The 14740-nt window shown below is 46.7% G+C and overlaps 1 protein-coding gene across 1 annotated transcript; it reads right to left on the minus strand.

The window, feature by feature from the left end:
- Positions 1-1507: 1507 nt before the first annotated feature.
- On the minus strand, positions 1508-3270 carry LOC136500697 (sex determination protein tasselseed-2). The gene is made up of 2 exons (XM_066496112.1): positions 2741-3270; positions 1508-2610 (listed from the first exon to the last, which is right to left on the minus strand). The coding sequence occupies exons 1-2, from the start codon at positions 2893-2895 to the stop codon at positions 1770-1772; spliced, it is 996 nt and encodes a 331-aa protein (XP_066352209.1). The 5' UTR covers positions 2896-3270; the 3' UTR covers positions 1508-1769.
- Between the last annotated feature and the right edge of the window lie 11470 nt (positions 3271-14740).

The following is a 14740-nucleotide window of genomic DNA, read 5'->3' on the forward strand; positions in this document are numbered from 1 at the left end:
GGTTTGCTCTTTATTAACCTCTAGTAGGCTTCACAACGTCTCTTATGTGTCCTGAGTCCTTCGACGCCAACAAATCCTGAACAAAGATGCGGAGTTCCAGCAGATCAGCAACGCTGCGTTGTCTCTCTCGCTGCCTGTAAAGCGATCTCCGTCCATCACAGTCTCCGTAGTCCGTACCAATGCTCCGTCCCTTGAGCCGGAGCGCCGGACCTATGCAATTTGCTCCCTCCAATGTGATAGCACAGGACACTTCCTTGTATCCTATTGCTCTATTGTTTAGTGTTAAGCTGAGAGCAAACAGGATGGCGACGACATGGCGGGCACATGCTCGGAGCCCTGTTGTCGCTGGCCATGGCAGCTCTCAGCGAAAACCTGCGCACGGCATAGCTGTTAGCTGGTCTGAGATGTTTTGGAAAGGCATTGCGATTGGCAAATACTTCTTCCAAGTCCTCACATGTTTTACTTCGTCGCTGCATAGGAGTAGGTCTTTAGAAGTTTGATCTAGTATCTTTTCATGTATGTCGACTCTCGCCTGTGGAAAGGAAAATTTTGTTACAAAAGAAGCTAACTAGTACCAGTTCTTGCTTGAATACGCCTGGTCTGCCGGCTGCAGCTGCAGCGTCGGTCACAGCCGTGTGGCACATATATAGGTCTCGTCAAAAACTGTGCTGGCCAGGCAGGACTTTGCCCGTCTGAACTGAACATTATTGCGGTTAGTGGGAGCAGTTCGCTTCCCGGATCATGACCGATGCAGTGACCACATCAGATTGCGTATCGAGGTCCCTACACGGTTGCGGGTCTGTCCAAAAATCTCCCTTTCTTTAAGCTACAAAGGTTTTCTTTTTCTTGCCTTTTCAGGCTCCATTCGCTTGAAGGAATTTTAGAGAAATTTGAAGAAATTTATGAGAGAAAAATACTATTCTAGATGAAAAAAGAAACAGATCAAAGCCAAATTTAAGAGCACACGAATGGGGCCTCAGTTCTGTAACTGCCACTGGAATCTGTCCTAGCACAGGCTTTTTTCTTTGATCCATCTTCGTTATGATCTCATAGTTCAGAAACCAAGTCGCCTACCCCACATACATTTTTGTGTTGCTTTTTGTTGTGTACACTATGAGCTTATTTTATACTAGTGTTTCGTTCATAGACTGTTCATATGAACTCACTGAATTACCACTTGCGAACATACAATTAGTGTGCTAGTATTTCATGCCTAGTACTCCTATTATTGAACAGAACAGCTATCACAAAAGTTGTGTGGGCGAGACGACAGTTCAGCGGAAGCACTCGCAATCGCAAGTGGACCACAACATGAGCTCCATCCAATCTATCCAGAGCCCCCACCCCCAGGGCTTAAAACTTTTGTATGGGTACAGTTCAATCGTACTTATTCTGCTGTTCATCAATATTTGTGGTGTTTCCAACGTACTTTGTCAGCTACTGGTCACGAATGCAGAGCAGTATTCCCGCTTCCCCGGTGGCCTTGGTACTACGGACAGGTAGTGACTTATTCAACCATCCAACAAATGGTTCCTCATTCACGTGGCAGGACCACCAGGAGAAATCAGACAATTCAGTGCTCAGCTCGGCAAATGCAAACGCAATTGCTGATGAAGGGCAACAGCAGCAATGCTCATCAGATGATCAAGCCCGCCCAACACTTTTGTTGATGAATCAATCAACCAAATGAAATCGATCACTTCAAGTACAAAACTACTTTTTTCCTTCTCTAATTAGAGTGCGTAGCCATGGAATGGCCTGGATCACATTCACAAGCCGATCAGGTTCCTGGAGGTGGTGACGCCGCCGTCCACGACGAGGTTGTGGCCGGAGATATATCTTGACTCGTCGCTGGCCAGGAAGAGCACCGCCTCGGCGATGTCCCTGGGTCTCAGCGTGGGGCCCTTGAGCGTGGCCAGCCCCCTGACCACCTCCTCCATCTTCTCCACCTCCTCGTCGCTGGGCACGGTGATGTCGAGGTCGAGGTCGGCGTCGCCGGCGTCGTCGTGGCCCTGGCGCCAGGCGTTGATGAGCATGGGCGTGGCGACGCCGAAGGGCGACACGCAGTTGACGCGGATGCCGTGCGCGCCGAGCTCGCAGGCCGCGTTCTTGGTGAGACCCACGATGGCGTGCTTGGAGGCGGTGTAGGCGTGTGGCCCCAGGCCGCCGAGCACCCCCGCGACGCTGGCGACGGAGACGATGCTCCCGGCGCGGCGCGGCGCCATGGCGAGCGCCGCGTGCTTCATCCCGAGCGCGGCGCCCAGCGCGTTGACGCGGAGCACGCGGTCGAACTCGCCCGCGTCGAAGGACAGGATGCTCTTGGCGGCGCGCGTCTGGCGGCCCAGCACCCCGGCGTTGTTGCAGTAGACGTCGAGCCGCCCCCCGTGCCGCGACAGCGCCCAGTCCACGGCGCGCCTGACGTCCTCCTCCACGGACACGTCGCAGCGCACGAAGCTGACCTGAGGGCCCAGCGCCGACGCCAGCGCCTCCCCGGCGGCGTCATCGATGTCCGCGATCACCACCCGGGCCCCGTGCTTCACGAACAGCCTCACGATGGCCTCGCCGATGCCGCGCGCGCCGCCCGTCACAATGGCCACCTTCCCGTCCAGCCTGCACGACAAACACAGGTCGCCACCGGCATTAGCCGCCACGGCAAACTCCAAGAAACCAGGGGGGCGGGGGCAGCAAACGAACGCACGCAGCTACTGTGCCATGGAAATGGAGACAGAGTAGTAAGTACCTCTTGGGCATAGGGGTGGGCACGACTGCGGCGCCATTGCCGTCCCAGCCGTGGTGCGACGGCGACATGACGGGCTGGTGCGCGTGCGCCATCTCGGGGCGGAGGTCGAGCGCCGGCATAGCTGCCGCGGCGTAGGAGGCGAGGCTAGCGTGCATGTATATGTCTCGAGTCTCGACCACAACTCACGCAGACACGGGAGGCGAGTGCGTTTGCGTCTGCTCCTCTGCTCGGCGGACCGGGCCGCTACTTATAGCGCCGGGAGCGGGCGAGGGCGGCACGTGTGGACTGGACTCTGGACAGAGCGGCACACAGTTCTCCGTCGCTCTTTCGTGCGCCCGTCGCGGCAGCACCCGGCACGTTCGAGGAAGTGTGGAACGCGAAACGGTGAGTCGGTGACCGAGCGGCTTCTGTTCCCGTCCAGCCGTCCGGTGACCGCGAGCGGTGAGCCAGAACCCCCCCGCAAGCATCTCCGTGGGGCGGCACGGGCTCCAGATGTGGACGTGCGGACCAGACAGACCGAGAGCCGTCGTCTCCCTGGAGAGTTTGGTTGGGCGGGACTGGTCGACCGTGCCAGTGCCTTGTGGCCTTGTGGGGAGGGGGAGGAGAGGCCGGGAGGTTCGGCACCGGCGCCGCGGAACCGCGAGAGAGGGGACTCGTGCTGGCTGGTACCGGGCCTGGACAGGTGGATCTGCGTACTCGGGGTTGAAACTTGTGCGTGGAGTCTTTGCTTACCTCGTGCGTGACCAGCTCAGATTGACGGATGTGTGGACGTGAAGGCTTGAGGCAGACGAGTTGTTGATCAGCAACCATCTTTTCTAGTGTCGTACAGTACTACAAATAAATGCTGTAGTAGACGGGTTGATCGGTCAAGAGTAGAACAATTGCTTCGCGGCCGGGTCAACTCCTGATAAGGCGAGACTTTCATGCGAATTTCATTTGCGTTAAACATAGACATTTTTTTTTATGAAACTCTCTTAGTTCGACTACCCCTCTCTACGAGGCATGAAATTAAATACCTATGAAATTCTAGATTGAAACTTTGCATTAAGAGATGATGTTTCATCTGAGTTTTATTTATTGTATATGACATGACGGTTTTGAAACAATGTCATGAAACTCACCACTAAGACCTGCACAAGGCCAGTCTCAGTGGGAGTTTCATCAAAGTTTTATTTGTATTTAATAAGTTGAAAGCTCTAGTTTGGTTTTGGTGAATTGATGAAACCCTAAATGCTAACCTAGTTTATCAAAGTGATTATGAGATAGCTGACACTACTCCAAATAATGAAGAAATTATGAAGATCATGATGATGGTGATGCCATGATCAAGCGCTTGGACTTGAAAAGAAGAAAGAAAAACAAAAGGCTCAAGGCAAATGTATAAATGGTAGGAGCTATTTTGTTTTGGTGATCAAGACACTTAGAGAGTGTGATCATATTTAGGTTCGATAGCCGTACTATTAAGAGGGGTGAAACTCGTATCCGAATGCGGTTATCAAAATGCCACTAGATGCTCTAACTCATTGCATATGCATTTAGGATCTAGTGGAGTGCTAACACCCTTGAAAATGTTTGTGAAAGTATGCTAATACATGTGCACAAGGTGATACACTTGGTGGTTGGTACATTTGAGCAAGGGTTAGAAACTTCACCGGCGGAGTGTCCGCCCGTAGAGTGCGGACAGTCCGACGGTGCCACCGGCGCCCTAGACAGAAAAGATGGAGGTCACTGTAAGTGACCGGACGCTATTCTCGGTAAGACCGGCGCGTCCGGTCAGAAGAAGTAGTGAAGACGCTGGCGTCGGTCTCTGACCGGACGCTGAAGGGTTGCATCCGGTCCTGCTAATGTGGCAGTGCACAGAGGAGACGCCGAGTGACCGAACGCTGGGTGAGTCCGGTCGTGAAAAATCGTTTCTGGATGCTTACTGGAAACGACCGGGCGTCGAGGTCCAGCGTCTGGTCACTTCACAGCAGCGCGTCCGGTCATCACTTAACCGTTGGAATCAGACGCTCAGTATTTGAACAGAGGGAACACGTGGCGTGCATCGCACGACCGGACGTTGGGGTCCTGCGTCCGGTCAATATCACCGGAGCGTACGGTCACCCCGTGTTGTGCCCGGTGAAGGGGTACAACGGTTCTATTTCGTGGGGGCTTCTATTTAAGCCCCATGGCCGGCTCAAGCTCACCCTCTTGACCATTTACATTGACATAGCAACCTTGTGAGCTTAGCCAAAGCCCTCCCACTCATCTCCATCATTGATTCATCATCTTTATGAGATTGGGAGAGAATCCAAGTGCATTGCTTGAGTGTTTGCATCTAGAGGCACTTGGTGTTCGTGTTTCGCTGCGGGATTCGCTTGTTACTCTTGGTGGTTGCCGCCACCTAGACGGCTTGGAGCAGCGAGGATCGTCGAGCGGAGGTTGGTGATTGTCTTGGGCTCCGATCATGGTGATTGTGAGGGGTTCTTGACCTTTCCCTAGCGGAGAGCCAAAAGGTACTCTAGTGATTGCTCGTGGCTTGTGTGATTCTCATCTTGTGTTGGTTGTGCGGCACCCTATTGAGAGTTTGGCGTGTGAACCTCCAAGTGAGTGAATCGCCACAACGAGGACTAGCTTGCCGGCAAGCAAGTGAACCTCGGTAAAAAATCATTGTGTCATCATTTGATTCCGAAATGATTGGTCTTCATTGTTATTTATTCTTGTGATTGATTGGCTCCTTCCTCGACATGACGGTATAACCTCCTTGCTCACTCTCATTACATTACCGTAAACTAGTTGTCAAGCTCTTTAGTGTAGCTAGCTGTGAGAGCTTGTTAGTTTGGTTAGTGTGGCTCTTTAGTTAGCTTTTGAGAGCACACTAACTTAGTGTAGTGTCATAGCTATTGTGTGGATAGAAACTATATAAACTAGAATTATGGTAGGTGGCTTGCTATTTTAGTAGGCTAGTGCAACACTTGCTTCGTCTCATAATTGTCTAAACAGTTTGTTAAATGTTGTTGTAGAAATTTTTTTAGTAAGCTATTCACCCACCCTCTAGCCATTAGGACATTTCATAAGTTGCCGCATAAGCTTTTTTGATGATGTGGCAAGGTTTTAAAGACGAGAGAGAAGGAGTGAGTTTCATAGAGATGAAACTCTCTATGATTCCTGGTATTAAATGTCTATCAAACTATAGAACAAAAGTGTCTATTAAGAATGGGGGTTTCGTCCATGTTTCATTCCATTGTAAGTGACATGACACTATTGGAAACATCGTCCTAAAACCATCCACTGACACCGGCAGATCGGGGGTGCATGTTCTGTTCATCATACGAGGTCTCGGCACTTGACATTAGGCCTTGTTTAGTTCCAAAAAGTTTTTCCCAAAAATGCTATAGTAGCCATCACATCGAATCTTGCGATACGTGCATGGAGCATTAAATGTAGATGAAAAAAACTAATTGCACAGTTTGGTTGGAAATCGCGAGACGAACATTTTGAGCTTAATTAGTCCATGATTAAATACTAATTACCAAATAAAAACAAAAATACTACAGTAGCCAAATTTCACCCAACGTCTTACTATTACTGCAGCCAGCGGAGTCTACTGCTGCAGCTGGGTGGGTAGTTAGGTACCGACAGTTCAACGATCGGTTCCCGCTTGTGTGAGAGCTAGGAACTCTTCTTCTTCTTCGTCTGCCGTACGTGGGATCACTCACTGTCTCAGAGTCCAGAGTCCAGCCGAGCCAAGCTGTTTGGTCTTTGACGATCTTTCTGAGTATATTATATAACACTAGAATCGGCCAATCGGGCATGGTTCTCGACGAAAGTCAAATTCTTAGGTGGGTACAAAGGCGCCCTGTGGGGAGTTCTAGGTTCCCAAGCCACGCGATGAATGATGCATGATGGACTTGGACGTACCACGCCCTAGTTGATTTTTTTTTCATTTTTTTCTCAATATATATAGATAGTGCATGGTCGCTCACGAGTCATGTCTTGGGGATTACGCGATCAGTTTGGTTACTACGCTTTGTGATATGCAAAGATACATTGCAATTCAAAACACCAGCCAGAACGCAACCACACAACACAAGAGCCATATAATTGCGGCATATTATACGTATATCCAAGTGGTGCTGTACATTGACAGCAGTGGACACTAGTACTAGTGCTTAATTCAAAGCCCAAAACCTAACTGTCCCATCGTACACATAACACATACACACAGGATTGGACTTGTCGTCGAACCAACAACAAAGCCCATAGCAAACGATGCGGAACAAAGTCAAAAGCGCCGACGAGGCAGCTCTCGTCGCAGCAGCAACCACGAAGCCCCCTCCGCCCTGGCTGGAGCTCGAACCGGAAGGTGGAAAAAACGATCTGATTTGTTCTGCCCTTCCGGTTCCACCTTGCGGACGACTTAAACAATTGACCAAATCTTGGCCTCACCTAAACCCCTTTGATCTAATGAACAAGCTGACATATAGCGGTAGTATCCTGGTCCTGCCGTAGCCGAAAGCAACAAGGATCCCTCTGTCACGTTCACGTACACGTACATACAGCTGTGCTTTGTACGCATGCATTTTCTCTAGGAATCGCGACAAGGGCACAAAGCTAGGGCCGTTGTGTGAAATTTGAGAATTTGGCTACTGTAGTACTTTTATTTTTATTTGGCAATTAGTATTTAATCATGGACTAATTAGGCTCAAAACGTTCGTCTCGCGATTTCCAACCAAATTGTGCAATTAATTTTTTTTCGTCTACATTTAATGCTCCATGCGCGTATCACAAGATTCGATGTGATGGCTACTGTAGCACTTTTTTGAAAAACTTTTTTTTTTGGAACTAAGGCCTAGGAGTGGAAAAGTAGTGACGTGAGGCTGATGTCATTGCTCTAGTAAGAGCCTCGGTGCATGTTTGGACCACTTCGGCCGATTGGTGGATTCAAACAGGCTTGCTCCAGCTCGTGGAAGCAGTCAAGCAGTAGTTTTTACAGTTTACTTTTAATATTCTCACAGTCTACCCTCATGCAATCTAGGGATGTAGATCGAGTTGAAACGTCATCGTGACTTCTGCACTCCAACCTTTGTAATTTAAAAGCCAACTTTTATAATCTCTACTAGCTGATCCAAATGGTGGGTTCTTCAACGAGAAATGCAAGCGTTTCTGCATGCGGGAAAAGAAGTGAGGTTTGTGATTCAATTCACCAGGACTCAGAAGTGACACTTGTGAATATATAAGAGCCAGCTAGAATGCTAGATATCCACGTCTAGTGATAAAAGATAGTGATATGATTAGATAAGTGATTAGTGTGCATGTGGACTTCTTTATGTAGCTCGTATCACTCGTGTACAATAAAGGACACATAATGTATAGAGTACCTCAACTTACATATACGCCCAAAAAGCGTATTCTCTTGACTATTTTCTCACCCAAAAAAATTCACTCGAGTCTTGAGAAATGGAGACCCAATATGGAGGTTAGTTTTATGCATGGCGTGTTAGGCGGGTCTGTTATTCTCTTGATGACTGCGTTTTGCTTAAACTAATCCCGCTTACAGCCAGCTCCGATCAGGGGCTAGGCTAGGCTAGGCTAGGCAAGAGACTAGCTAGCCATGTTCTGAATGCAACAAAGCCACGCAATCCTGCATTGTTAGCGATGCATGCAGCAGCCAGCTAGGTGGCCATCCAAGAGACAAGGGCTTTCGGCCAGTGAATCTTGGGCGCCTCAAAACTCAACAGACAGATCCGGCTGTTTAAACTGGACAATGACGGAGCTGCTGACCATGATCGTCTTTTAGCTGGCAACTCGGAGCGTGCGGCATGGATGTGGGAAGGGTGCGTAGGGCTTCTTTTCTGAACGCGGCTCCTGCGGAGCCCTATCAAATGGTTTAGTAGAGGAAGTTGTTTTTCAGAAAAAAGGTGTCATAGCTGTTTTGGAGGAGTCTAAAATTGTTCCTACTATAACTCAATAATCACGCCTTGCTAGTAAACTCAATAATCACGATCTTTAGTGTGTTGACAAAGGACATGAGGGATTGAAGGATGTGATGGTGTTGAGCCTGAAAGTATTAGGAACAGATGCCTTGTATAATTAGAATAAAACATTTCACCTAACTTTTAAAAATTGATCATCATCAATATATAGTTGATCCCATGCTTATTAAATGGCAAGATAAATTATATGTGGACCATGTTTGGTTCCCAACAACTGGGTCTGTAGTTGTAAGCTTTGAGTTGTGGGAAAGTTGATGTGAGCTATGTGATGTGAAAAAGAAACAACTATGAAACCTGCCCTCTATATCTTTCATCTCCCTTGAAACAGTTGTAAAACATGTCTCTGTTTATAAGCTGAAAGCTAAACTCTAAAAGCATGGTCCAAAGTGATGCGAAAAATGTACTATGCGAAAGCATATTGTTCTAAAAGAACAGCTTCAGATTTCACCCTTTTGGTTGGCGTTCTCCTTTCTTTTGGCAGCATAACCACTTTCGAGAAGCTAAACCAAATAGAATGTATAGTTCCTGCTTGTCGTCTACCGCTATATATGATTGTTGTTATGCTCTCCACTCCTTGCCCCATCCCACGATGTTGATTTGTGGAACTGCAACTATTATTAAGGATTCTGTGAAGGCAATGATTTCTGCTTGTGTGCCATCACATTAAGCTCACGAACTAGTAGGAGGATGGATAATAATACAACTAACCTTTGGGTGTATCTATATTTACAGCCCACTACCAGCGGCTCCTCTGACCGGTTAGTCGGGACGTCCGCCTGGTACTCTCGCGGGCAGGGTTCGAGCCCCCACGGGTGCGCTCGTTCGCCTGCCCGGAGTTAAAAAAAATCCCCTCACCTGTCTCGAGTTTCCCAAAGCACAGGCAACGGACCGGCCCACTCACAGGGTAACGGGCCCCTGTGTAAGGGCGGGACACGGTGTTCGGGGGTTTTCTCGGCCTGCGTGAGAAGGTCTTCTTCCTTAAGCACAAAGTTGCGGGGGCTGTCTGCCCACCGTAGGCCGAGTTTTTTTTAATTTACAGCCCACTATATTTACAGCCTATCCGCTTGCTCGTATACGATCGTGGATTATAAGCTGGAATAGTATTTTTCTCTCACACCAAATCAGCCAGCAGTAAATAATCTACGATCGTTTACGACGAAACGAACAAGCTGATATTTGCCCATTAATATATGGCCCACTTTCTAAAATTTTAGAGGGTTTTTTTTGATGCTTGTGCATTAATTGGTTGTAAACTTTCAACTCGCCTCTCTTCTCTTTCATTCTCTCTCCTCCACCCCAGAATAAAACCCACTTAGAGTCCCTTATTATACTTCTTCTAAGTCTCCCTCTCGGTTTGCTTCCTAGTTTGCCACAATTAAACTAGGTTGAAGGAAAAAAAGAAACTCGGTGGGGGACGAATCCCATATCAAATGCATGTGATTATTGCTTAAATTTAGGAGAAGAAATAAAAACAATAACTCTCTAACGCGTTAGATACGTACAAGTGCATAGACACGTGTAGTGAATCCACGACGGGTGCCCATGGCTGTTTTATAGTTCTCACTAAATTTTCTTTTTCGTTGAACTGTACCTTATGCTTATGGTAGCGAACCTATTCCAATATCTTTTTCAACTGATTAAATGAAAAGCCGGGGAAGTCTCCTCTAGAATTGCTAAATTGAAACAATACTATATTTATGCATGCTATGTCTAGACATTTTTGCATTTGGACGAACCTGAAATTACCGATGGCACCTCATCTAAATAACTACGTTGGAGCACTACTGTATTCATGGGCAAATTGTAGATGGACGGAATGCTCCATGGACTGAAAATGGGTAACGGCTAAGAGCATCATCAAGAGCCTTTCTAAATCTCACTCTCTAAATCATCATTTGGAGAGTCACTTGCATAAAAATCGTTTTCTATATCTTTTCACTCTCCAACAGTATTTCTATATCTCATGCGCACTCTAGAGAGTCATTCTCGTTTTCTACTCTTGGCTAGCGAAAAATCTGAAATAGAAGATAGCTATATTTGGATAACCATTTAGATAAGCTGTTGAAGGGTAGTTTTTACTAAAATATCTATTCCTAGCATTTAGAAAGGACATAGAGAGTTTTCTGGAGATGCTCTAATACAAGCAATAATAGGAGCAGAAACCACACAATTTTGTCTAAGATGGTGTAATGACCCGCGTGAGTCATGACCTGATTAACAAGTAGATCCTTGGTGGATCTGTATCCCAAGTCGGCATTTGAATGATGTACGGTCAGATTTGATTCCATCTAGACCAACCTCTAATCTACACATCATCCCGCATAATCAGCTTGGAGATCTAAAAACAAACACATAATTAGCTTCGAGGCTGGCTGGCACTAGTACTGTTTGGACATGATACAATAATGCGGTTGGAAAGATTTGCATAGGCAGTGGGTGAGGCACACTGAAATATCAAAATGGACCGAAACTTAGGAGGTGTTTGGTTTCTCCTCTTAAATTTTAGTTGTTATCCTATCGGATGTTTAGACACATGTATAAAGTATTAAATATAGACTAATTATAAAACTAATTGCATAGCTTGAGACTAATTTGTGAGACGAATCCTTTAAGCTTAATTAGTCTATGATTTGACAATGTAGTGCTACAGTAAACATGTGCTAGTGACGGATTAATTAGGCTTACTGACAGATTCTGTAATTTATTTTTTTATTAGTATCTGAACACCCCGACACCTTCACGTGACACCTCCTAAATTTTAGTCACGGTATCAAACACCCCTTTAGAAAAACGCCATGATGGGCATAGTTGTTTAATAGATCGAGGCAGTCAATGCACTATACCTAAACACGGAGATGCCAGACGTACGTGTGCATGGTAGAACTGTAGAAGAACGCTCGATCAACAAAAGGAAAAGTACATAAGGCGAACACGACACATTCATTCTTCGATTTGAACACGCACATCCATTCTTCGATTTGGTTCGATATGAGACATAAAATTGTTTTTAGACGCACGCTCATTCTTCGCTTTGGTTCGGTCGAGTCAAAAATAGATCTCCCTTTTTTACCAGCACTAGCAGACTGCAAAGTTTGAACGAGCAAGCATGCATATGTACGTGGATGAATCCAATTCCGAGCATCCTTCCAGACGCTGGGTTCGGAAGCCTCGGAGCAGGGAGCAGGGAGCAGGGGCGCTTGTCTTTCGGCTCTTTAAAAGTACATGGCTTGGGCTCTAAGTTTATGACCTGCCTGACTGCCACGTCCTCGACGACGGCTGGCTGAGTTGACTCGTCTGGTCAAAGGTCAGAGCCCTGAACGAAACTCAGAGGCTCCAGCCTCGAGGTCTAGAAGGTGGAGTCATCGTCGTACAGTAATACTCCCAAAAAGAAAATTATATGAAACATGCTAGTCAAACTAGCTTAACTTTGACTAAATTTATATTAAATAGTATTAGCATTTATGTCTTTAAATAAATTTATTATAAAAATATATTGTATAACTAATCTAATTATATTTATTCTAATGTACGTACTTAATGATGGACCACTGATATTACTAATTATTCTGTTACTTAATATCGGTTTGGTGCATCGACTTTGGATTATTAATTCCCGTATTTCGATCATCTCCTCTGATGGCTGATGGCAGATGGCAACTCCGCAGCGACGCTCGCTCCGATCCGATCCGTTGGTTGACTGGACCCGCTCGCGTTCGTCAGGCTATAGCCTCTGTGCGAACAGCGTCTGACGACGTCCTTACCAACTTCCATGCATTGCATTTTGGGTCTACTGTAGCACCTTCGTTTTTATTTGGCAAATAGTGTCCAAACATTGACTAATTAGGCTTAAAACGTTCGTCTCGTAATTTCCCACCAAACTGTGCAATTAGTTTTTCTTTTCGTCTACATTTAATGCTCCATGCACGGGTCGTAAACATTCGATGTGACAGGTACTGTAGCAACTTTTTGGATTTTGGGGTGGAACTAAACAAGGCCTCATATGCATGGTGGGTAGCTCTAGTACGGAGTAGCTCCTTCCCAACGCAACACTGATCATTTCCGTACCCGAGAGTCAGATATAGCAGATGCCTGATCTGATGCCCAGTTCGTGTGCTGCCAGTGCCAGAGAAGTGAGGCCCTGTGTAGATACCACCCAAAATCCAAAATTTTCCAAGATTTTCCGTCACATCAAATCTTGCTGCACATGCATAGAGCATTAAATGTAGGTAAAAAGAATAACTAATTGTATAGTTTACCCGTAATTGGCGAGACGAATCTTTTAAGCCTAAATAGTCCATAATTGAACAATTTTTACCAAATACAAACGAAAATGCTACAATAGCCAAAAGCCAAAAATTTTCGCATCTAAACGGGCCTGAGTGCCGCTAGTAGTAGCAGGCAGCAGCGCATGCAACTGGCTCTAATCAACGTCTTGTCTGGCTAATCAGAGGCTCAGAAAAGCAGTGCCGCCGGCTTATCCTGGCTTATAATAAATACGGAGTACTCCATAAGCTTACTACAACCCCACTAGGGCTTGTTTAGATTGAGGCTAGGAATCAGTATTTGACATTGTAGCACTTTTATTTGTATTTGATAATTATTGTCTAATTATAGCTTAATTAGGCTTAAAAGATTCGTCTCGTAATTTACAATCAAACTGTGTAATTAGTTATTTTTTTATCTACATTTAATACTTCATGCATATATTCAAAGATTTGATGTGATAGAGAAAGAGTGAAAAAATTTGTAATCTAAACCAGGCCTAGACCCACTCGTGGGGCTGCAAAAGGCGACGCTTGCGTTGCGTGCGCTGTTCTTTTCCTGGAAGCGGAAGTGGATGGTGCTGTCTCGGCAGGGGAGGTGTTGTGAGGAACTTGGGCGCAAAACCAACGGCCCCGACAGCTAAAGCTAGCGATTTTTTTTTAAGAATGCCAAGCTAGCGAGATTAGGCAGAGGAATGCAACTTGGACACCAGAGGATGCTGCGATGCAAATGAGAGGGAGATTGGCTTGCATAGTGCTGGCAGTAGTGCAACAACGTAGCCATGTATGCACGGATGATTATGATTATTCCGGGCTGCATTATTGCAGTGCAGGCTGATATCCTGAGATGCGAGCCGGAGCAAAAAGAGAGAAAAAAAATCCAACATTTCCAGGATTCCAGGACGGAGTGATCTGATGCATGGATCGACGAAGCCAACAGCTTCCAGGAACGCTGCATGGCGGGGCTGGCTGCAGCTTTGGCAACTGGCCTCTTGCATTGTTTGAGCAACACCCATCTCTGATGATTGATGATGTGAAGCTCAGCGGTAAATTTCAACGAGTGTTGGCTACGGCCTCTCATCTGATCTCACGACTAGCCTCGAAGACTATTGACATGCTAAAAATTGGATTCGCTTTCCTCTAGCAGTAGGTAGCATCATTGGTCACTAACACTTGGCAGCTGGCACAATGCCAAAACTCCAGCACAACTACAAGTAGTAATGCTCAAAACTACTGCCACCGCCTTATCCCCGGGTTTAAATTTTACTCCCACTTGAACTTGAATGCGCTGTCGTTTCCCTGTAAGCGGAAGTGGCGCTGTCATGGCGATCAGCACATTTTTGGGCTCCAAATTAACGGGCCCGGGACAGCTACCAAGATCAAGCAGGGCCACTGTTCGATTTTTTAAGTGGATTAGCAGAGCAACTTGGGCGCTAAAATTCAAGGCGGGCTTACGTGGCGTGCTTTCCGACCTTGGAGAGGAAAATGGAAAAAACAATCCAGACGTTACATGGATCCAGGACGCCCGTTCAAGGAAATTCCGCTGCTGTCGCAAAGCAATTAACTGCTCGCTCTGTTTGGCAAACGCCTGGCCAGTCAGGCAGATAGCCTCTAATCTAAAGAGTAAAGACACTGCTAAGGGGTGGCCGTTTGAATTATGATGTACGCAGTAAAAAGTTTGACTCGTGCTAGTCGTCCTGAGGGCCAAGGCCAGCCTTCCGTCATCAAAGCAAGATTGAGAGCACTTCAAACCTCTAAGGAGG

This window comes from Miscanthus floridulus, chromosome 1, assembly GCF_019320115.1.
Source record: "Miscanthus floridulus cultivar M001 chromosome 1, ASM1932011v1, whole genome shotgun sequence".
NCBI lineage: Eukaryota > Viridiplantae > Streptophyta > Magnoliopsida > Poales > Poaceae > Miscanthus > Miscanthus floridulus.